Source organism: Schistocerca cancellata, chromosome 2, assembly GCF_023864275.1.
Source record: "Schistocerca cancellata isolate TAMUIC-IGC-003103 chromosome 2, iqSchCanc2.1, whole genome shotgun sequence".
NCBI classification, from domain to species: Eukaryota; Metazoa; Arthropoda; class Insecta; order Orthoptera; family Acrididae; genus Schistocerca; species Schistocerca cancellata.
The window spans coordinates 420,146,505-420,169,450 of NC_064627.1; the positions used below are offsets into that span (position 1 = coordinate 420,146,505).

Genomic DNA, 22,946 nt, shown 5'->3' on the forward strand with positions numbered 1-22,946 from the left:
TTTTTTTGAAGATGATGAGTATAGTAGGGTGTGCACTGGAAAAAAAAATAGTATTTCAGTTAGACTTTTTGATATAAAGGCATACATGCAGAAAAGATTGTTACTTTGCAATTTACGGGAAATGTATGTTATCTATAAGAATGTAAATGGTCCAGAAATAGGGTTCTCAAAGTTTTGTGAACTTAGACCCAAATGGTGTGTAACAGTAGGATCAGCTGGAATGCATGCAGTTTGCATCTGTGCAATTCACCAAAATGCTTAGCGGAACTGGTATACGTGAAAATTATAAGGAGATTCTCAGCAAAGCAGTTTGAACTCTAAACAGTGCATGCTACATCGCTGTGAAAGGTGTCCTGGGCCCGAAGCTATAGCATCTGAAATTGCCAGCTATTTCCTAGATCATGAGCCACAGGACGTTATTGTGTTTAAGCAATGGATACATACCGATCAGGCCACACTGGGCACGAAGCAAATGGTAGTGGATGAATTTATTTAAGATGTAAAAAATAAAATATGGAGTCTGTCATGCCATCATTACATTGCCAAGCATCGAAGCTTGCATCTTAAAGGCCTTAAATGTCATATGAAAGATGAAGAGCTTGTTGTCCTAATGGATTTTGCAGAAAATTATTCTTTTATTCAGGATGCTGTGCAAGGCTTCCACTGGGACAATAGTCAAGTAACAATTCATCCATTTGTTATCTACTTTCGTCAAAATGAGAAAGTAGAATCTAAGTTTTTGCATTATCAGTGATTGTTTGCGGCATGACACTATTACAGTTCACGTTTTTATCAAGGAGCTCATCAAATATATAAAAGCACGGTTTGCACAGATATCCCACATTCATTATTTCAGTGATGGCTCCAGTGCTCAATATAAAAATTTCAGGAATTTCCTAAATTTGTGCTATCATGAGAGTGATTTTGGAATGACAGCCAAATGGAATTTTTTTGCTACTAGTCTCGGGAAATCACCTTGTGATGGGATTGGAGGTACAAACAAAGCGGTTAGCATAAAGAGCAAGCTTGCAACGGCCACTTAATGGACAAATTGTTACTCCCCTAGATCTGTTTCGCTTCTGCTCTGAAAACATTAATAGAATTAAATTTGTTTTCATCAGTAAAGATCAAATTGAAAAAAAAATATTGTGTCACAAGAAGAGAGGTTTAAACTTGGACAAACTGTAGCAGGCACTAGAGAAAATCATCACTTTTTACCTATTGATGAAACAACAATTCAGGTCAGCAGAGTTTCAAATGATTGTTCATCTTTTCTAGCTAAAATGGGTCACAGTAATAAAGGAGGCTTATTAATGTCTGCTCTCCAACGAGGACAATATGTTGCATGCATCTATGAAAACGTGTGGTGGATTGGGAATATCTGTGAAACCTCCACAGAGCTAAGGGATGCATTAATAAACTTTATGCACCCACATGGTCCAGCAAATTCATTTTATTGGCCACCAAGGAGTGACAAGTGCTGGGTTCCGGAACACCACATTATTGCAGTTATTCCAGCTCCATCAGTAAATTCGTCTGGTGGGCAATACACCATTCCTCTTGATATTCGTCAGAAAATTAATGTAGCATATCAAAAATTGAAATGGGTTAGAGGAAACAATCTAAGGAACCCAAGAGTGCCTTCTAATTTTACACAGGTCACTTAAATAATTTTACTATCAGGCTTGGGAACCTGTGTAAAGAAACCCTTATCAGGCTTGGGATCCTGTGGTAAAGAAACCTACCCGAGGCTGTTGTTGCTAAGTTATCGGGTGTGGCCCCTATGGCAATGGGAATGCTGGTTTTCTCAGGTGAAATGAAACTAGCAGTGGTTAAGCCACCATGCACCATAGCAACTCATTTATACACTTCTTTTCCATCAGTAAGCTGGTGTTGTTCATTAAACAGACAACTAATAATTAGATGATTATGCAAATAAATTTTACGATTTACATTCATTCTTAATAATAATTGTGTGTGTGTGTGTGTGTGTGTGTGTGTGTGAGAGAGAGAGAGAGAAGAGAGAGAAGAGAGAGCAAGGGGAGGGGGTTCTATTTTTATTCTTTTGCTATTTGGACATAAGCTAGGTACTATTCATCATCAGGAATTCTTATTTCACTTATCCCAGATATTAATAAACATGTATAAGGCAAAATAAAAGATTTCAGGTATAATTTGAGTGCCAGAAAAATGTGTTCAAACTTCCAGTGCGCCTCTTTGATGATGCTACTTTTTAGGGCCTTATATGCTTGCATTGCAAAACCAAATCCACTTTTCTAGATAGTTTAGAATATGCTCTTTCTAATGACCATAGTTTAGAAGAGTTTGGAGAAAACACTTTTTTGAAAAATTTGACTAAAAATACCCATTTTAGCACTTTTTGAAAAATCGTCAACTTTACCCTAGATTTGAAAAATAATGGAAAGCAATAGGAGAATGAAATTTTATATTCTAAGACCTTGTGTTGGTGAGTTATGGTGTGCAAATTTTCATGTACATCCCACAATTACTTTTGGAGATATAAAAAACTAAAGTTCACATTTTTTTTAAACAGCCATTTTTCGCCCAACTTTCCTTCAAATTATCTATATGAAAATTGCTCAGAAATCCTTTTCTTAATATTTTACTTTAAAGAGCTCTAAAAGTTGTATAAAATTACCAAGTTTTGTTTCTTTCATGCAAATACTTACAGAGATATCTCAAAGTTGCTGAAAATTCAAGGACACACTATAGAAAGCTGTGCTATGGTCTTAAATAAGTGACTGTATCTCCGAAAGTATTGAATTTCTGAAACTGAAGCTTTACCAGTGTTCATTGAGAACATGTGTGAATGTTCATACAAAATTTCATCAAAATCCATGAGGGTCATGTGGGAGCCTCTAGACCACTTGGCATGGAATGACCCCACATTGATGTTACCATATGGGGTAGAGTCAATGGTGACATCAGAGGTGAAAGTTTCCCAGCCGCCTTGTTTAAAGCCCATCTCGGTAGGCGTCCGTGGGCCTGATGCCGGGGTAGTGACAGGAAAATGGGGAAGTGGTCGCTAATACACAGGTCGTCATGTGCTCCCCAGTGGATAGATGGGAGAAGTCCTGGGCTGCAAATTTATAAATCAATGGCCAATTAACTGCCATGAGCCACACTCGAATGTGTGGTGGCCCCAGTATTTAAGAGGCAGAGGTCGAACTGAGACAGTAACATTTCAACATCTTTGCCTCGGCCAGTAAGCACAGTGTCACCCCACAAGGGGTTATGGACATTAAAATCTTCCACAAGTAGGAAAGCTTTAGGGAGTTGATCAATCAGTGCAGCTAATAAATTCAGGGGTACTGCATTATCTGGAGGAAGATATACATTGCGGACAGTTATTTCCTGTGTCATCTGTGTTCTGACAGCCACAGCTTCCAGAGGGGTTTGGAGGTTGGAGGGGCACAGGTTCACTACAGACAGTTTAGGACATAAACGCAAAGTCCACTTGACACTCTATTATAGTCACTACGGTCCCTGTAATATCCCTTATAGCCATGGAAGGCAGGGGGTCTGCATCGCCGGGAACCATGTTTCCTGGAGGGCAATGCAGAAAGCGGGTGTAAATCTTTAACAGTTGCCGTAGCTCAGCCAGGTGATGGAAAAAACCACCGCAATTGCACTGGAGCATGACATCATTGTGAGACTAGGAAAGCACGGAACATTCAATGAGGCAGTTTATGCCTCAGGGTCACCTGCTGCCACCGACTTTTTGCCTGAGCAGTCTACGAGGTGCGACAATAAAGTAATGCGGCTGATTTTCTTTGCAAGATGTGGCAACCCTGCAAGCTGGCATAGGCACAATATCTTTGACTTTGGTCTATAAGCTGCTTCTAGTCCAAGCGGCACATCGATGCAACTGCTCAGTCATGAGTTGTGCTGTAATAAGTTAACACGTGTTTGTGTCTCTCTACACGGAAATGGAACCCGCATAATATTGTGCAATGGTATGCCATTTCCTTTTGCTTTAAATTGGATGAAAATGCGACAACTTACGGTAAGCTTCAGAAGGCTTTTGGAGAGGAGGTTATGTCAAGAGCTCAAGTTTTTCGTTGGCGTAAAATGTTTATTGAAGGCAGAACGAATGTTGAAGATGAAGACCGCAGTGGACGACGATCAACCTTACGGGCGGATGTTAATTTGGCCAGGGTGCATGAACTCGTATGATGTGATCAAAGATTATCCATGAAAATGATTGCAGAAGAAATGAATGTCAATAGAGAAACAGTTCGTCTAATAATAACTGAAGATATTGGTATGAGAAAGGTTTGTGCAAAAATGGTCCCCAAAAATCTCTTACCACAACAGCTAGAAACATGGTAAAATGTGGGAGCCGATCTGTTAGAGCAAACAGAACTCAATCCAGAATTGTTGAGCCCTGTTATCATTGGTGATGAAAGTTGGTTTTTTCAGTATGATCCAGAGACAAAACTCCAAAGTTCATAATGGTGCTCAAAGGGATCACCCAGACCAAAAAATGCTCGCATGTCAAAGTCAAAAGTGAAATGCATGCTTGTGTGCTTCTTTGATTCCAAGGGAATTGTCCATAAAGATTGGGTGCGTCCTGGACAAACAGTTAACCAATATTACTACAAAGAAATTTTAGAAAGACTTTGTAAAAGTTTTATTCATGTCCGTGCCAACATTGCTGATAATTGGATTCTGCAACACGATAATGTGCCATCTTATACTGCCCTGTCAGTACAGCAATTTTTAACCTCAAAACTAATTTCAGTACTATCACAGCCACTTTATTCACCAGATATTGCTCCGTGCGCCTTTGTTCGATTTCCAAGAGTCAAAACGGCGGTCAAGGGAACCATTTTCAAACAACACAAGATGTACAAAAAACTGTGAAAAGGGACTTGGAGGATATTACAAAAGATGAGTTCCAGAAATGTTACCATAAATGGCAGAAGCACTGGAAAAAGTATGTGCAATCAGAAGGGAACTACTTTGAAGGAGATAACACTAAACTTGAATAAAACAGTAAGCAAATTTTTTTTCACATCAGTCTCATTACTTTATTGTCGCACCTCGTATATCCATTGTGTCTGAGGGTCCAGAAAGATCCAGGTCCTCAGCAGACACCAGAATCTCCACCCCATCCTCAGACGCAGAGCTTTAAGGTAGTGGTGGTGTGGGTGCCACCGCAAGTTCCTTGTTCTTAGGAGTCTTCTTTTTCGGTTTCTCGTGCTGTTCCTTGGGTTTCCCTGGCTGGGAGGACTTCACTGACTCAGTCTCTGGGACTAAGGATGAGTATGAAGCTCTACGACCAGCTGCTTTTGTACTCTTTTGCCACTGGCAGGTGTAATCTTTCCCACTAGCAGAAACCTGGGAAGGGAGTGACCCAAGGGACCCCTTCCTACTGAGAGGAGCTGAAAAGCCTTACACTTCTCTGGCTCAGAAGTGGGGACTGAAATCCCTGATGGTTGGGGAGGTGTTGCTCCCGAAGTAGGTGGTGCGAGAGCAACAGGGAGGGAAGTGGCCCCCCACCAAGGCGGCAGGTGTATTCTCCCAGTTCTGAGAGGCAACAGGAATTCGAGGAACTGATGGAGCGATAACTGTTCTTGTAGCGGCGGCATATGAGGAGGTCATAGCCACAGGATGTAGGCACACAAATTTCCTCTTAGCCTCAGTGTAGGTCAGTCAGTATATTCCATGATCTTCCTCTCTTTCTGTAAAATCCCTCAGTCTGGTGAGCAAGGGGAATGATGCTCTCTGCAGTTGACACAGGTGGGAGGCAGGGTGCACGGAGTATTGGGATGCGATGCATGTCCACAATCTCGACAGGTGGGGCTATCAGTATAGCAGCAAGACATGGCTGAACTTCCAGCACTTAAAGCACCGCATCGAAGGAAGTATATATGGCTTGACGTCACAGTGGTAGACAATCACCTTGAACTTCTCAGGCAGTGTGCCACCCTTGAAGGCCAAGATGAGGGCATCGGAGGCCACCTGGTTATCCCTCGGATCCCGATGGATGTGCTGGATGAAATGGACACCTCACCTCTCTAAATTGGCACGCGGCTCATCGTTAGACTGCAAAAGAAGGTCCCTATGGAATATAATACCCTGGACTGTATTTAAGCTCTTATGAGGTGTGAGGGTAACAGAAACATTCCCTAACTTTCCACAAGCGAATAATGCCCGTGACTGGGCAGAGGATGCCGTTTTTATCAATACTGACCCAGAGTGCATTTTGGACAAGCTCTCTACCTCCCCAAACTCTTCCTCCAAATGCACCACAAAAAACTGAGGCTTCATGGATATGAAAGATTCCCCATCAACTCTCGAACATACGAGGTACCAGGTTGAATAAGCTTCACTGCCATCCTTAGTCTGGCGTTCCTCCAATGGTGCGGCCAGAGAGAACGACTTGGGGTCATATTTCTTAGCATTTAAGTTAGACTTTGCCCGCTTAGAGACAGCTGGCGGCGGACCACCAGCAAGAGATGATGTACTACGCTTCATGGCGTGTCATCCACCCTGATGCCACCCACTCCGACCAGGGGCCCTCCTCACAGGCACCACCCAGCCACAGCAAAGGCCACCCGGTAGGGTGGTCACTGCCGGGAGGCCCGATGACATTTTCCTTGCTTCCTTTCAGGCAGTGCTTGGTTTACCTGTTTTTGTTAACCTTCTGACAATTGGGTCTGGCTCCTTGGCAATGGGATTATCATTTTTTTGTTTATGACAAAAAATAAATTCTCATACATCTGCTTAAGTCACTTACTGTGCCAAAGTCAGTTATTTTTTAAGGTAAAGTTAATATACTATATGACCTTCCACACCTTATTTGATTAAAAAAATGTTTTAGGTTGGAGGTTTTTTTTCACCTACTTTGAGCAGCAATTAAGGAAAATGTGCTACCTCACTGACATAGCCCATGTTCAACTTAGACCAAAAGTTGAGTAGAAACACCAATTTGCAGATTTCTCACTGTAATAGTCAGTCTGACAAACTTGATGATTTTTTTCACAACACCACACATTTTGGCTGGCTGACCTCCAAGCTGATAGCTCTGGTGTAGAAAGTAAAGCACATCTTGATCTAAAACTATGCCAAAGTTCCTTTGAGATGTGACTGCAGCTATGGTAAAAGTTTTAACGAAATTGGAATGAAACACGTAATTTTGCAACTATTAACAAATGAACTTATTTTAAAAGGACATTGCAAATATTTCATTGTGTACCATGTACCAGTGAATCAGTTATAACTTTTTACAGGCAACAATGGGGGCAGAATCATCACAAAGTGATGGGCTTCCCACTGAGTCACAGCTTTGTTCATTATTTTTGCTTGAAGCCCTTTTATTTTCAAGTTGCTTAGTTTTCAGCTTCTTAGATCCCTCAAACATCTTTTCTCTTTCTTCTGACTTTACACTTTTCTTCATGTTTTTTCTTCAATAACTGCTCAGACATTGCAGTCAATATGGTGCTTCTCCCTTTCAAGTGTACAGTTGTTTTTTAGGAGGCACTTTTGGGTAACCACAAAACTCATTTGGTGAGATGTATCATTTGGTGGTGCTGTTGTTCAGTGTATAAACTGCAGCTGGCTGCCTAAAGATTTTGTACAATATATTCCAAAGTGTTTGGAGGGATCACACATCTGATTAAATCCAGTGGATCTACTGGATTAGGCTCACCACCAGAATTCAGAGAAAGGTCTGAAATTACCGACATAAGGAAATTCAATTCATTGAAGATGCTCACATAAAGTGGAAAAATTCCACACTTTCTAAACCCAGAATTTACATTCATTGGTGTCACTGCCTAAAGAAAACATTCACAAACACCCTCTACAACTTGATAAATTGTCGTAGGCTTTAATTTCTCAGCATCCACGAGTCTACACTGTTTCAATGTGTACTGTATATAAGTGTCTCTCTGTGTACTAAATACACCACAAATCAGAAAAAAATTATTAGGATTAATAACCTACATATCCACCACATCAAAAACTGGTCAATATTTAGCTAAAAGTGTATATCTGCTCCCAAGTTTTCCAACGATTATGGTCAAAGACGTCCTTAATTAACGTCAACATATAGTGACATCAGCTGAAGGAAATAACATTACTAGAAACAGCTGAAATGGAGTGTTTCACTGTGTACTACTCTCACCCGCACATTAGCCAGTGTGACTTTCAGCAAAGACGATCATGCTCTTGCGTTAAATTGGTGTTTATTTTGTACATCCCATGGAAAGAGAGCTGTTGATGGTGATGGAGGAATGCTGAAGCACCATGTGGGGCTGTGTATAAAAAACTACTCAAGCTTTCATTACTGACAGATTATCTTTTGTACAACGTGTGAAATCCATAACTGATATAGTCAATATAATAGCATTTCCAATAGAAGAAGTAAAAAGCCACCCTGACAATTTATGGCAGACTGGAGTGATATCAGATCTCTCCCAGGCAATCATCAGTCTGCTCCATTGCAAAATATACAGTTAAAATAGGTTTGCTGTCTGAAAAGTGGTGAGCATGATAAGACATCCTGGGAAATTTTATTAAATGCCTTCTCTGAAAACTACTTAGAACACAGTCAGGAACCCAACTCAAGAAGGAAATATATTGGATGTAACAGCAACAAATAGACCTAACCTCTTTGAGAATGTCCATATTTCTCGTATCAGTGACCATGACTGCAGTATGTGGCACCAATGGTTACCAAAGCACAAAGGACAACTAAAACACACAAAAAGATACACATGGTCAGTAAAGTAGATAAAAACCAGTTGTGTCATACCTCAATGAGGAGGAAGAAACTTTCAGCACAGGGCAGGAGCATGTAGAATTGAAATGAGCATATGGCATTGATGTCTGGGAGGCCCCATCCGGGGAAGTTGGGCCACCGAGTGCAAGTCTTATTTCAGTCGATGCCACATTGGGCAACTTGCTTGCTGGTGATGAGGATGAAATGATGAGGACAACACAACATCCAGTCCACGAGAGAAGAAAAATCTCCAACCTGGTCCGGAATCGAACCCGGGCCCACTGCATGGGAGGCAAACAAGTTACCACTCAGCTAAGCAGAGGAACAGGAGCATGCAAGAACTCTAGCTCAAGTTTAAAAGAATAGTTGACCAAACACTGAATAGAAATGTATCCAGTAGAATGGTTCGTGGTATAGTAACTGATAGCAACTGTAAAGAAACCTATATGGTAACAGAGATTACTGCATAATAGGTATAAAGCAAAGCATAAGGTTACAGATAGATGCTGAATGAAATGTGTTTAGCTGTCAAGAGAACAATGTGTAATGCCTTCAGTGACTACCTTAGCAGAATACTGTCAAGTGATCTTCCACAGAACCCAAAGAATTTCTGGTCGTATGTAACGGCTGTTAGTGGCATCAAAGTTAGTGTCCGGTCCCGGTGAATGCGGCAGGAAGTGAAATTGAAGGCAGCAAAGCAAAAGCTGAAATGCTTAACCCCATTTTCAAATGTTCCTTTACAAAGGAAAACCCAGCAGATTTGCCCTAGTTTAATCCTCGTGCCACTCAAAAGATGAATGAAATAAGTATTAGTGTCAGTGGAGTTGAGAAACCTGTGAAATCGTTAAAACTGATCAAAGCTCCAGAGCTCAAGGAACTCCCTGTCAGCTTCTACATTGAATTTCCAGCTGATAGCCCCTCTTCCAACTATCTATTGTAGATTTCTTGAACAAAAAACAGTGCCCAGTTATTGGAAAAACACACAGGTCACACGCGTCTACAAGAAGGGTAGTACAAGTGATTCACAAAATTACCACCCAATGACCTCCCTCAATGCCAAAAGCATGGATTTCGAAAACACTTATGTGAAACCCAACTTGCACTTTTCTCACATGACATACTGAAAGCTTTGGATCAAAGCAGTCAGGTAGATGCAGTATTTCTTGATTTCCGAAAAGCATTCAACTAAGCATCTGACTCAGTACCACACCTACCCTTACTGTCAAACTATCATATGGGGTACCAAGGTAAATTTGTGATAGACTGAGGACTTTTTGGTAGGAGGATGCAGCATTTTATCTTGGCTGGAGAGTCATCACCAGATGTAGAAATAACTTCCGGTGTGCCACAGGGAACTGTGTTGGAACACTTGCTGTTCATGTTGTATATTAACCCTTTGACTGCTGGGGACATGTTAACTCATCATGCCTCACCGTTTCCCTGGTGCAACCGACGTATTTAAGCGCGGCCCTTGGTCTTTCCTACAGCGCTAAGGATGTGTTGTTGCATACCATGTCACCGGCCTTCGCATCGCTAGGGACGAGTTTAGGCACTCTGAGTCACAGCTATCGGAGTGCTACAGACGTGTAAACACGCAGAGCTCTCTCTCCGCCCTGGAAACGGGAGAAATATCATGTCACTGTGGTTGCACAGATAAAGAGATCCTGGATATGCTCACTAACAGAGACAGCGAGTGCGAATTATCTGACGTTGCTAGCAGTGATGAGTCTTCAACAGAATCTCAAAGCTGTGGTCCTCAGCCCTTTACGTCCGAGGGGAGAGCAAGAATTACAGTCAGCAGTTTCTCTGAATCCGAGAATCAGAAAGACAGCGAAGTGGTTCAAAAAAGAGCACACTTAAATGACACATTTGAGTAGAAAGAAGCCAATTTCCAGCTGTTAAACCATTACAAGCTCAGGACAAATAGATACTGACCCAATTATTCTTTCATTTTTTGTGATATTTATGTCTGAAGAACTGTCGCTATTTATTGCAGACGAAACAAATCCTTTCTACGTTTGCACGAGAGAAAATACTACAGAATCTGTGAATCCTACACTGTCAAAGTGGAAAGACAGTAGATTTGAGAAAATTTATTGTTTTGTAGCTATCTGCCTTCTAATGGTGCAAGTTGAGAAGTTAAAATTAAGCAATTATTGGTCCAGAGATATACTTTTGAATACACCAGCTTCAGTGAAATTATATCCAGAGACCATTTTTGTCTACTTCCGAGCATGCTACACTTCAGTGAAAACTCTGCAAGTACTGGAGGCAACAGTCTATTTAAAATTAGGGCAATTGTTGACGAAGTTTGTAAGACGTTTCATAATTCATTTTGTCCACATCACAATCTTTGTATAGATGAAAGTCTCTTGCTATTCATAGGATGATTATCTTTTAAGGTATTTATTCCAACCACGCAAAGCAGAATCAGAATCAGAATAAAGACATTTCTTCTGTGTGATTGTCAGTGTGGGTATTTTTTGGATTTTATTGTATATACAGGCACAACAAGAGAAATTGGGCTCCAAAATTTAAGGAAAAACGGTGATTAAGTGGCAAATCTTACGGGGCCGTATTTGGAACAGGGTCATATTCTATATGACCTGTTCCTCTGGCTTCACAGTCATGGAACAGCCACACGTGACACTGTTCATAAGAATAGGTGCAACATGCCAAAACTGTAGAAGAAATTAAAATGAGGAGAAACTGAGTTTAAGTCCACTGACAAGATCCTTGCTATCAAGTGGTGCGATAACAGACAGGTGCGCATGTTGACCACAAGTCACAGAACACAAATGGTGAAACAAAGAAGACTGAGAGAAATACTGGTGAAAAATAAAGAAACCACACTATATTGTAGATTAAAATTCGAGTATGGGTGCAGTTGACTGTTGTGACATGTTACTGAGCTCAGTGGGATCAGTTCGTAAGACTGAAATGGTACAAGAAATTATTTTTTTCACATTCTGGAGCTGTGCTTTCTAAATGCTCATGCTGTCCACCGGTCGGCAACAGGGCGAAAAATAGCTCTCGCAGACTTTCATCTTTCTCTCAAAAGGAGATTGTAGAAAAATATGCTACAGAACAGAATAAAGCTGGTACTGGATGGCGCTACGATGACGAGAATCCTCTGTGATTCACAGGCAGACATTTTCTGGCTGTTATTGTCAGTGGACATTCACAGAAAACTACGGTAATGTGTAGATGTGTGGTTTGCATGAAACAGAAAATTGCACTGGGAAACTAGATACCAGTGCAAAATTTGCAACTTTCCATTATGTGTTGTATCCTGCTTTGAGACTTATCACACAAAGAAGCATTACTAATGATTGGGCACTAAATGTGAAAAAAATTTACTGTCACTTCTGAAATGAATTACTAAAAGAAGGCAAAATTGTAAAAAATATATAAATTTATTTTTAACTTTGTCAGTGCCCGTCCAAAGCTCGCATAAAAAAGAAAGATGGGAAATACATGCAACAGGTGTAAAAGTATTCAGACAGTGCCCGACTTCTTCATATGTAGAAATTTGCTGGCAAATGAAGGACTGGTGATTGAGATAGTGCAGTATCTACATCTACATCTACATTTATACTCCGCAAGCCACCCAACGGTGTGTGGCGGAGGGCACTTTACGTGCCACTGTCATTATCTCCCTTTCCTGTTCCAGTCGCGTATGGTTCGCGGGAAGAACGACTGTCTGAAAGCCTCTGTGCGCGCTCTAATCTCTCTAATTTTACATTCGTGATCTCCTCGGGAGGTATAAGTAGGGGGAAGCAATATATTCGATACCTCATCCAGAAACGCACCCTCTCGAAACCTGGCGAGCAAGCTACACCGCGATGCAGAGCGCCTCTCTTGCAGAGTCTGCCACTTGAGTTTGTTAAACATCTCCGTAACGCTATCACGGTTACCAAATAACCCTGTGACGAAACGCGCCGCTCTTCTTTGGATCTTCTCTATCTCCTCCGTCAACCCGATCTGGTACAGATCCCACACTGATGAGCAATACTCAAGTATAGGTCGAACGAGTGTTTTGTAAGCCACCTCCTTTGTTGATGGACTACATTTTCTAAGGACTCTCCCAATGAATCTCAACCTGGTACCCGCCTTACCAACAATTAATTTTATATGATCATTCCACTTCAAATCGTTCCGCACGCATACTCCCAGATATTTTACAGAAGTAACTGCTACCAGTGTTTGTTCCGCTATCATATAATCATACAATAAAGGATCCTTCTTTCTATGTATTCGCAATACATTACATTTGTCTATGTTAAGGGTCAGTTGCCACTCCCTGCACCAAGTGCCTATCCGCTGCAGATCTTCCTGCATTTCGCTACAATTTTCTAATGCTGCAACTTCTCTGTATACTACAGCATCATCCGCGAAAAGCCGCATGGAACTTCCGACACTATCTACTAGGTCATTTATATATATTGTGAAAAGCAATGGTCCCATAACACTCCCCTGTGGCACGCCAGAGGTTACTTTAACGTCTGTAGATGTCTCTCCATTGAGAACAACATGCTGTGTTCTGTTTGCTAAAAACTCTTCAATCCAGCCACACAGCTGGTCTGATATTCCGTAGGCTCTTACTTTGTTTATCAGGCGACAGTGCGGAACTGTATCAAACGCCTTCCGGAAGTCAAGGAAAATGGCATCTACCTGGGAGCCTGTATCTAATATTTTCTGGGTCTCATGAACAAATAAAGCGAGTTGGGTTTCACACGATCGCTGTTTCCGGAATCCATGTTGATTCCTACATAGTAGATTCTGAGTTTCCAAAAACGACATGATACTCGAGCAAAAGACATGTTCTAAAATTCTACAGTATCTGTACTATGGCAAATGTAATTCGTCGAGTACACCGCGTCAGTGTAACGAAACCCACATATTAATCTACGTATGATAAATTTAAATTTTTAATACGTAAAACATAGACAGTTATACTTAATCCTTAGTAGTAAAAATGTAGATCACATTCAGTTTACTTGTGCAAAACCTGTTTTGCATAACTAATTTCAAACACCTTTGATCAACAAGAAATAGCATGCCAAAGTTAAGACTGCTCTCTGTGCAGTTTTGCTGTCTACTTTGCCTCTTTGTTAGCCAATATTGGAAATTAAACTCACTGATCTGGGGAGGGGGTGTGGCTTAAAATTGGTTGTAGGAATGACACTCGCTTTGAAGCATTAATAGAAAACAGTATTTGTAAAAGAAGTATCGAATATACCCAACTTTCATCTTTTCATAAAAATCAACATCTTTTCCACTGATTTGTAGATTATTGGAAAATAGTAGAGGAATAAAAAAATTTATTCCATAACTTTGTGCTATCAATCTACTGCATTCTAAGTTTCATTTTCATCATGTGTTCACTCTATTAGATATGCGAATCCAAAGTTTACACTGTTTTCGGGCCTGGTTTTCATACCCAACTTTCATTCCAATTATATAGCTTTGAATGTTTTATACAACATGGTTTTTTATCAAAGTCACAATGAAAATACCGCATATTTGACATTTTTACAAAATCTTCAATTTTGTGCTTAATTCATTCAGTACTGGAGGGTGCTGCACAAATAAAACTTTGTATTTGAGAACCTTGCGTTGTTAAGTTACTGCATGCCAAGTTTCAGGTTTGTCGTAGCATTAGTCCAGGAGATGCAAGAAGCCGAACTTCAAAATTTTTTCGGTCACCTATTTTTTTGGCCGTTTTTACCTACATTTCCTGGTTCAGTACAGTTCATAAAATTCTTTTCAGTGCTATTCTTGAGAGAACGCATAAAGTTGTACAAGATGGCCAAATCTGATTTCTTTACAAAAACTATTGCCCAAGATATTACAGCTCAAAGTCACCAAAAATTCGTGCTGGCTCTGCAGGAGTAGCAATAAGTCCAGAAGTATTCAGCACAGGGTGGGCTGGGCACTGCGAACCATTCCGGTCCAGGCGGTGGCTCCGAGGGACAGACAGGCATGCAGCACAAGCCGCAGTGCCTCAGCACACCAAGCAGGTGGTGCACCTTCAGGAGTCAAAGGGTTAATAACCTTGCACGCAATATTAATCAGGCTGTCTGCAGATGATGCACTTATCAATGATGAAGTACTGTCTGAAACAAGCTGCATAAATATTCAGTCAGATCGTGATTTATAAAAAACCTTGTTTTAAATGTTCAAGAATGTAAAATTTTGCACTTCACAAAATGAAAAAAACGTAGTATCCTATGACTACAGCATCAATGAGTCACTGCTGGAATCTGTCGTCTCTTACAAATACGTCTGTGTAACACTTCTGGGAATATGAAATGGGATTATCACATAGGGTAAGACGTGGCTAAAGCAGTGTTCGACCAATTCTAGAATATTGCTAAAGTGCATGGGATGCTTACAAATCACTCGTATGACTGGTTTTAGAATATTCCTTAAGTGTATGGGACATGTACCAGATATTGAATGAATACAGAGAAGGACAGCACAAATGGGCACAGGTTTATTTAATCCGTAGGAGAGTGTCACAAAAGATACTGAAGGAAATAAAAGGAAGACTCTTGAAGATGGACGTAAAGTATCCTGAGAAAGTTTACTAGCGAAGTTTCAAGAACCAGCTTTAAATGGTGACCCTGGGAATATCCTACAACTCCCTAAGCATAACTCACGTAGGGATCGTGAGTATAATATTAGAATAATGACTGCACACACAGAGGCATTCAATCATTTTCCCCAAACTCCATACATGAATGGAACAGGTAGAAATCTCAATAACTAGTGCAACTGGATGCACCCTCTGCCGTGCACCTCAAGATGGTTTGCAGAATATAGTTGTAGATATAGAGGTAGAAAGATGGGACTCTCATTTCAAACCTATTGCTGATCAGTGTTCATAAAGAAACATCCAAATTCTTTCATAACTGGATGCAATGGTGAAAACTTTTCCCTGCCTTTGGTCAGTGGGGTATTGTTAAACTACAATCTGAAAGATATTTGTGCAAATTTGCTGAACAAGTAACCAGTGAAGAATGTGAAAATAACATTTAAATTCCTTAAGACGGTAAGGAATAAATATGTATGGCCGAACAAGAATGACACTAATAAAGTCGACATTAACTAGACCCTGCTGCAGGTTCTTGGGAAAGGCTAGCTTTTCCTAAAATGAAATTAACTTTTTAAATTAAATTTCTTAAATGTTATCCTAAAGCTCTTCATCTATTCATAAATGTCACTACACACTGATTTTAAGATTGTTATGTACACACATAATTTCAGTCTTTCACTGTAAGTTAAATGGATGTATTACTTCTGTTAACACTAATGTTCTGGCAGTGGATATTGCCACTCAGGTGGCAACAGTGTCACATGGATATTTCCACTCTGTGCACATCCTTGGCAATGGGGTTGACTTCATTATAGGTATGCAAGGGACAGCATGCATACCTAATATGCTCCAAAAATATCACACATAAAAATGGAATTTTTTGGTGCTCATACATTGCTTTGAATAGTTCTTCAGCTAAGGATCATTCGAGTACCCAATGGGAGGATCATACCCTAGAGTACATGGCCAAAGTATGAATATTGCATACTGCCTCCTGCTTAGGCAAACAGAACAAATCAGTTGGTTCTTTCTGCATTTGATGTGGTAAACATGGGCTCAATGGGACTTATGGAGGCATCTGTAGTTCATGGGTGGTTCATCGTCACCAGCAAACCAAATCCCAGCTGCAGATTATGAGACAGCTATGGATACAAAATTAAGTCTCTAATTTTTACAATGTCCTCCTATCCCGATCTTGAATAAACTTAAAATTTTATTCATTTCTATATTTTTAGTTACACTACTTGGAACACACAAAATATGCATGTAGAATCTGGTGTGAGGCAAAAACATAGTTTAAGTGATGTAGCACTGGGAACCCCATGTTGTACTACTGAAACACATGCAATAATTTGTCAGTGCGAAATCCAGTCTGAGATGTAGAATTACTTTTGCATTATTTCAATTTCACATAAGTAAACTAAATTTTACTGACCAATACATTTCTTTCCATATGAGTTATGGGTTCACATTTTTTGTGCTCCAATAGGAACATTTTTCTGAGGGAATTTAATAAGTCAGAAATACTCATGGAAAAACTGATCTGTTCTGTATATTCAAAAAGACTCAATATTCCAGTGGCAATATGCTGTGTGATTTGGGAAAAAAAAGAGGTAATTATAAAAGTATGATAGAGTGGATCAGATACTCCTCAGACAAGAATACTGCGATTTTGCATCATAAATATAGAGTACATCAGCTGCATATGGACACTAGCATGATGTGGGAAGTATATGACATCCCACAGGGCTAAAACAATAAGAAACTGATGTGAAGCACCCAGAAGTTCAAGCTGTTCAACCAAAATTTTCTTGGGCTCTGTTATTTAAAACTGATGATGGTAGTACACCCTTCTTACAGCCATGGGCATGTGCGATCATAGGTACATATCTACATATATGCTCCGCTAGCCACCAAGCAGTGTGTGGCGGAGGGCACAATTCGCGCCAAAGTCATATCCCCCCTCTGTTCCACTCCCGGATCGCGCGAGAGAAAAACAACTGTCTGAACACCTCAGAACGAGCTCTAATTTCCCTTATCTTTGAATGGTGATCATTGCGCGGTATGAAAATTGGTGGTAATAATATATGCTCTATGGCGAGGATCGCATTTATTTAGTGAGCAGCCCCGTCCATTTAGCGTGTCGTCTGCAAGTGTGTCCCACTTCAAACTTTCTATGAGATCTGTAATGCTCTCACGATGGCTAAATGTGCCTGTCACGAAGCTTGCCACTCTTCTTTGGACCTTCTCAATCTCTTGAATCAGACCCAACTGGTAAGGGTCCCATAGTGACGAACAATAGTCTAAGACTGGACGAACTAGCGTATTGCAAGCAATTTCCTTTGTTGAAGGACTGCATCGCTTCAGGATTCTACCAATAAACCGCAATCTAGAGTTTGCCTTGCCCGTTCTTGTGTATATATCATAGATTGAGTTCATATTTAACCTTGTATAGAAAAAAAGCTACTACGGAGTTTTATATTGTATACAAAGGAAAAAGAAACCCGTATTTCACCTCTTGAGTCAGTTGTGAATGATCTGCAGTTACACACGTAGTATCATTGGCTATATATATGTACTTTTTTTGTTACAAACGAGCCAAAGTTCAAACTCTTAACATTATGTATAATATGCAGGAAAGTACTTCCGGCCCTTTTGGGACAAAAATCGATAAAGACACGTCGAGTAACGTTACAATAGCGCTGATTTTACCGCAATTCATTAAATGGAGCAAAAATGTAATGTTTGTCATCTTTTGATCCTATCTTGCACTCAAGTACTTTACGCGCACTTTTAACTGTACCATCTTTCAGGAACCCCCTTTTTCTCAGATGTTCGGTCGGTTCTGGCGGATGACGGGACGGTGCGTTATCCTAAATTGACCGAAAAAAAAAAAGAAAAACGCTAAATAGTCCCTTGAAATTTGATAGCGCCCGTTACTTTGGATCTCGCATGTACAAACCGTCCTTGCTCACTCGTACAGTAATGCTGAGTAATTTCATTCCGCATGAGTAAGCTGTTCACGTCCAAGTTTACCTACGCCAGAGTTCTGGTTACAACGTATAAATCGACCTACTCGCCAATAGACCCAGTAGACACTAGCTCTCAAACAAAAACAGTCGTCTGTAATTGAAAGAGCAATTTCACAAAGCTTCTTTAACTCTACACGCAGTGAGTCTGTAGGAAGCATCAAAATTCTGAGAGACAATTGACGATTATCAAGACTCGAATGGCAACCTGGACGTCACCGCCGGTTTACGGTTGCTGAATGGGTATAACAATTGTTGTTCGACCTGTCTTCTGCTAAATATGTGAAAGGCTGAACGATTCCAACTATTGAAAGGAATACCTACATTTATGAGGACACCTGGACCTTAAGTCATTTCAAACGACCCAATAAATACGTGCCGTTGTCGTTTACACGACTTCTTTAAAACTGACTGCGAGAAACAAAGCAAAATATTACATTCCGATAAATTTATGATCTTCGTTTTTTTGAATATTTTTATGTCAAAATAACATCAGATATACCCTACGTAAACCGAGTGCATTTGAATTCACAACACGGTTCATTTTCTCCACCTTAATTATTAAATATAATCGATCCGCTTCCATGGCCGAGGACGCGCACGGAGTCGAAATATCTATGTGCCGTTATTGACATTCGAGTGGCAATATCCGTAATGTTTGCCTTATTTTATTATTACATTGGTAAATTATTTGATATCAAATATATTTTCATAGCAGTCTCTTGTACTTCATATAAATACCTGAAGGTTCTCTTTGTACTTAAGAATTTCAGATATATTACAAGACTTTCAAACACGCGTGCATATCTTCGGTGTTCTGAGCACGTGTAACACTACATTTTGTTATTTCTTTAGAGGCAAATGTACATAGCTTGCTTCATCAAACCTGGATCATATCGATGTCTACCTATAAAAGATTTGCGTCTTTTGGGTTTTATTTTAATGTTAATAATTCACTTTCAATTGTACTAATGTTACGTCCGTAACAGTGGAATCATGCTGCTATGTGAATCTGCTACTTATGATAGTAGCGTAGAACCTCTAATTATTTCCGCTGTGGAAAATTTAGAAGAAAATGTTTAATTGAGCTTTTAAAATAAAGTAGAAAATGTTTAATTGACGTTTTAAAATCCTTACCTTCACGTCATCAGCTTCCAGAGACGCACGTAGAACTAGGCGTCCAATGCGCCCAAAACCGTTAATACCAACAAGAGCCGCCATATTCCTGAAATAGAAAAATATTTAATAAGGTAATGGCAAAAGAGGCAATGTAATGCAGCTACTTCCTTCAGAAGTCCCTCGTGTAAACTTTTAAACTTGGGTTCTCGGTACGAGCCTAGTTTCATCACTTCAACGGAACATATAAGAATTGATTACGGCATATGCTAAACATTACAAATAGTTGTCCTGATAGGAAAGAAATTTGTAAAATGTAAAGGAATAACACTGAACATGATTTCGTCGTTATCTGTACATGGCAGTTACCGCCGGTGTTTCTTTTAAGATGTACATAGGTACTGACAATATACATAGTGGAAACAAAATTTGACATATTACACTTCTTTATAGCACATATTCACATTTTGAACTGTGTTCTATGTACCGGTGCAAAATGCAAACAAGTCACGGTTTTATAAACACTGTGGATAAAATTAAAGAAATTTACGCGAAACTGTATGAAAAGTTCTAAAAAAATGCACAACGGATCAACAGAGACGGATAATAGTGTTCAAAACCTAAGTCAGATAATGAATCTGGTTTACGAGTCACTTCAATGTATCACGCACTAATGCTCCAATCCTGATTATCATAATTTCAAATTCATTTACATGCGAAGTAAAAGGCGAAAACGTTTCCTTGTGTTGACTTCATGTACACTGTCTGTGGTCAATGTTATTCAAAATACTCTTAGATAACGAAATTCAAAAATTGATAAATAAGCGCTTACATGAAGAGAACGAGATATTTGTTGTGATCACAGTCTAGCCAAAGGAGGGATAGATTTGGCTATCTTGGACGCGGTAACAGCCAAACTTTCACTTGCACTATAATGTACATATTTGAAACTAATACTTACAGAGGGATGCAAGTTCCTAAGTTATTTGTATGTCAGCCAAAAAGCAGAAAATAATTTCAAAAAATTTTGAGGTATTTCCACACTCGACTGCTATTGACGGCGACAATGGGTGAACTGATGGATTCAAAGAGTTTCCTGAGTTATACAACAGTCGCTTGTTTCTGAGAAACCACAAATCGATCAACACTTGAATGGCGACTTTTGTATGTGGCCAATGTCTAAGTTAAAGGAATTTCAATCTTTCTTTTAATCTGAATTGCTAAATAGTGTACTCATGCTAAAGGCCAAGTAAATAAACAATAGAAATTGATAGACGACAAATGTGTAAATTAGGACCGTAGTTGATAAAAAGGTATATGTTGCGTGTATGAATATTGTGCGTCGGAGACAGCAAGAATACTTACCGCTAGTTATAAGTCAAAGGAAAAGGTTTCAAACGACCACAGTACCATTGCAGAGTTTTATTCATATTTCGTACTGACTGCACACAACAGACAGGAACTACTTACTTGTGGAGTTTTGTGCTGTTATTGTAGAGAAACCGTCATACGTTTCAGTGTTAATAAATTGGACGTGAATCGGGTAGAAAAGAGCGAAATGTCTAAAAATGTGAGTTAAATGCATCATAAACTTAGAGAGTATTGTGGCGTGTATTAACTATCATGTTCCAAACACACTTTCCGTTACATTCCGGGTCCGACGTAAATGCCATTTTAGAAGTACTTTACGCTTTAAACAACGTGAAAATTTTTTTTTTTTTTAATTTGCGTAAATCAGCGATGTGTCGATAAATTATATATCATTATCTTTGAATCGTCACCAAGATGTCCAAAGTTTGTTATTAAACTGTCAGAGATAATTCTAAAATGTTTACGATGATGTTGACTACGAGACGGTGGTGAAAAGTTACCTTTCATATGGAAAGGCGCACAAAAGAATTGCCAACGGTAGTACGCTCGGGTCTGTTCGCAAGTTCTGGGTACGTTAAAGCACAGTCTTATTTCTTACTGGCCTTTTGCATGTTGCTTTTGGAGTTGACCGTTCTAAAGCAATGTGAATGCGTGCAAATAGACTCGTACGGTTTTTATTTCGTAGCTTTAGCGTAAGTCATTCTTGTAGATTCATAAGTGATTTACAGATCCATATGTCACGTGTTTCATCCAATGAAGAACAATCACATTTGGTATCGAAGCATTTAAGAAAGTGCTGTTGTGAGACTTTAAAGGCTCAGATTTTCTACCTCTACATTCATACTCTGCAAACCACTGTGAAGTGCATGGTACAGGATATGTTCCATAGCACCAGTTATTGGTGTTTTTTCCTCTGCAATTCTCTTGTGGTGCGTGGAGAGAACGGTTTTTTTTTTCAAATTCCTCCGAGCTTGCTGTAATTAATGCAGTCTTGTGACAATTCACCCTCGTACTCACAAAACCATTCCTGGACGATGCGAACTGTGTGAACAGAGATCTTATCTTTGAACACATCATCATCACTGGGGAACAAACATCGCACCATGGGATGAATCTGATTAGCCAACATGGTTACACAATGCTTGGGAGTAATGCGATCTCGCAGAGTAACCGTGGGACCCATGGAATACCACGAGGTGGCTGCCCAAATCATCACAGAGCCCCTGACATCTTTCACTCTTGGGAAGTAATCTCAGCCAGAAGTTGGAAACAGTATGATACAAGACTTATCCGACCAAATAACTTTATTTCATTGCTCCAAAGTCCAGGTTTTATGGCCGGCCGGCGAGGCCGTGCGGTTCTAGGCGCTTCAGTCTGGAACCGCGTTACCGCTACGGTTGCAGGGTCGAATCCTGCCTCGGGCATGGATGTGTGTGATGTCTTTAGTTTAGTTAGGTTTAAGTAGTTCTAAGTTCTAGGGGACTGATGACCATAGATGTTAAGTCCCATAGTGCTCAGAGCCATTTAAACCAACCAGGTTTTATGGGTTCAGCATCAGATTTTCCTGTTATTGGCATTTGCATCACTAATGAGTGGTTTTGGAGTTCTAGCTAGCCCTACAATCCTCAGCTCCCTTCGTGTTGTCTTAGTGCCGACTGGACTCGGGGGCGTGATATTCAGTTCTGCAGTGACTTTCGCGTCTGTCGTTGTCTTATTTTTCGTCACAGTTTTCAACGACCTTCTGTCACAATCACACGCCATACACTTTCGTCCACGTTTTAACTCAGCGGATGACGTTGTTTCGCTTTCCCTGTATGCAGTATAAAAAAAAGTAATGGAAATTATCGTATGGTGTCAGTGGCCGTAAGTTCCCAGGTGGGAAGTTCGGTCGCTAAGTGCAAGCGTTATTGAGTGCGACGCCACAATGGGGATGACATGATGATGAGGACAGCACAACACGCAGTCCCTCAGGGGAGAAAACCTCTCACCCCAACCGGGAATCGAACCCAGACCCCTTGCGTGGCAATCCAACGCACTGACCGTTCAGCTATTATTGTTATTATTTTTTTGTCGATAT

At 40.1% G+C, this 22,946-nt stretch overlaps 1 protein-coding gene across 1 annotated transcript in view; it reads right to left on the reverse strand.

Annotated features, from left to right (window-relative positions):
• LOC126161870 (glyceraldehyde-3-phosphate dehydrogenase 2-like) overlaps nucleotides 1-19,603 on the reverse strand; it is a 105,885-nt gene extending 86,282 nt beyond the window's left edge. Inside the window, exon 1 of the mRNA XM_049917996.1 lies at nucleotides 19,520-19,603. Coding sequence (XP_049773953.1) covers nucleotides 19,520-19,603 — 84 coding nt within the window. The remainder of the gene's footprint in view (nucleotides 1-19,519) is intronic.
• Between the last annotated feature and the right edge of the window lie 3,343 nt (nucleotides 19,604-22,946).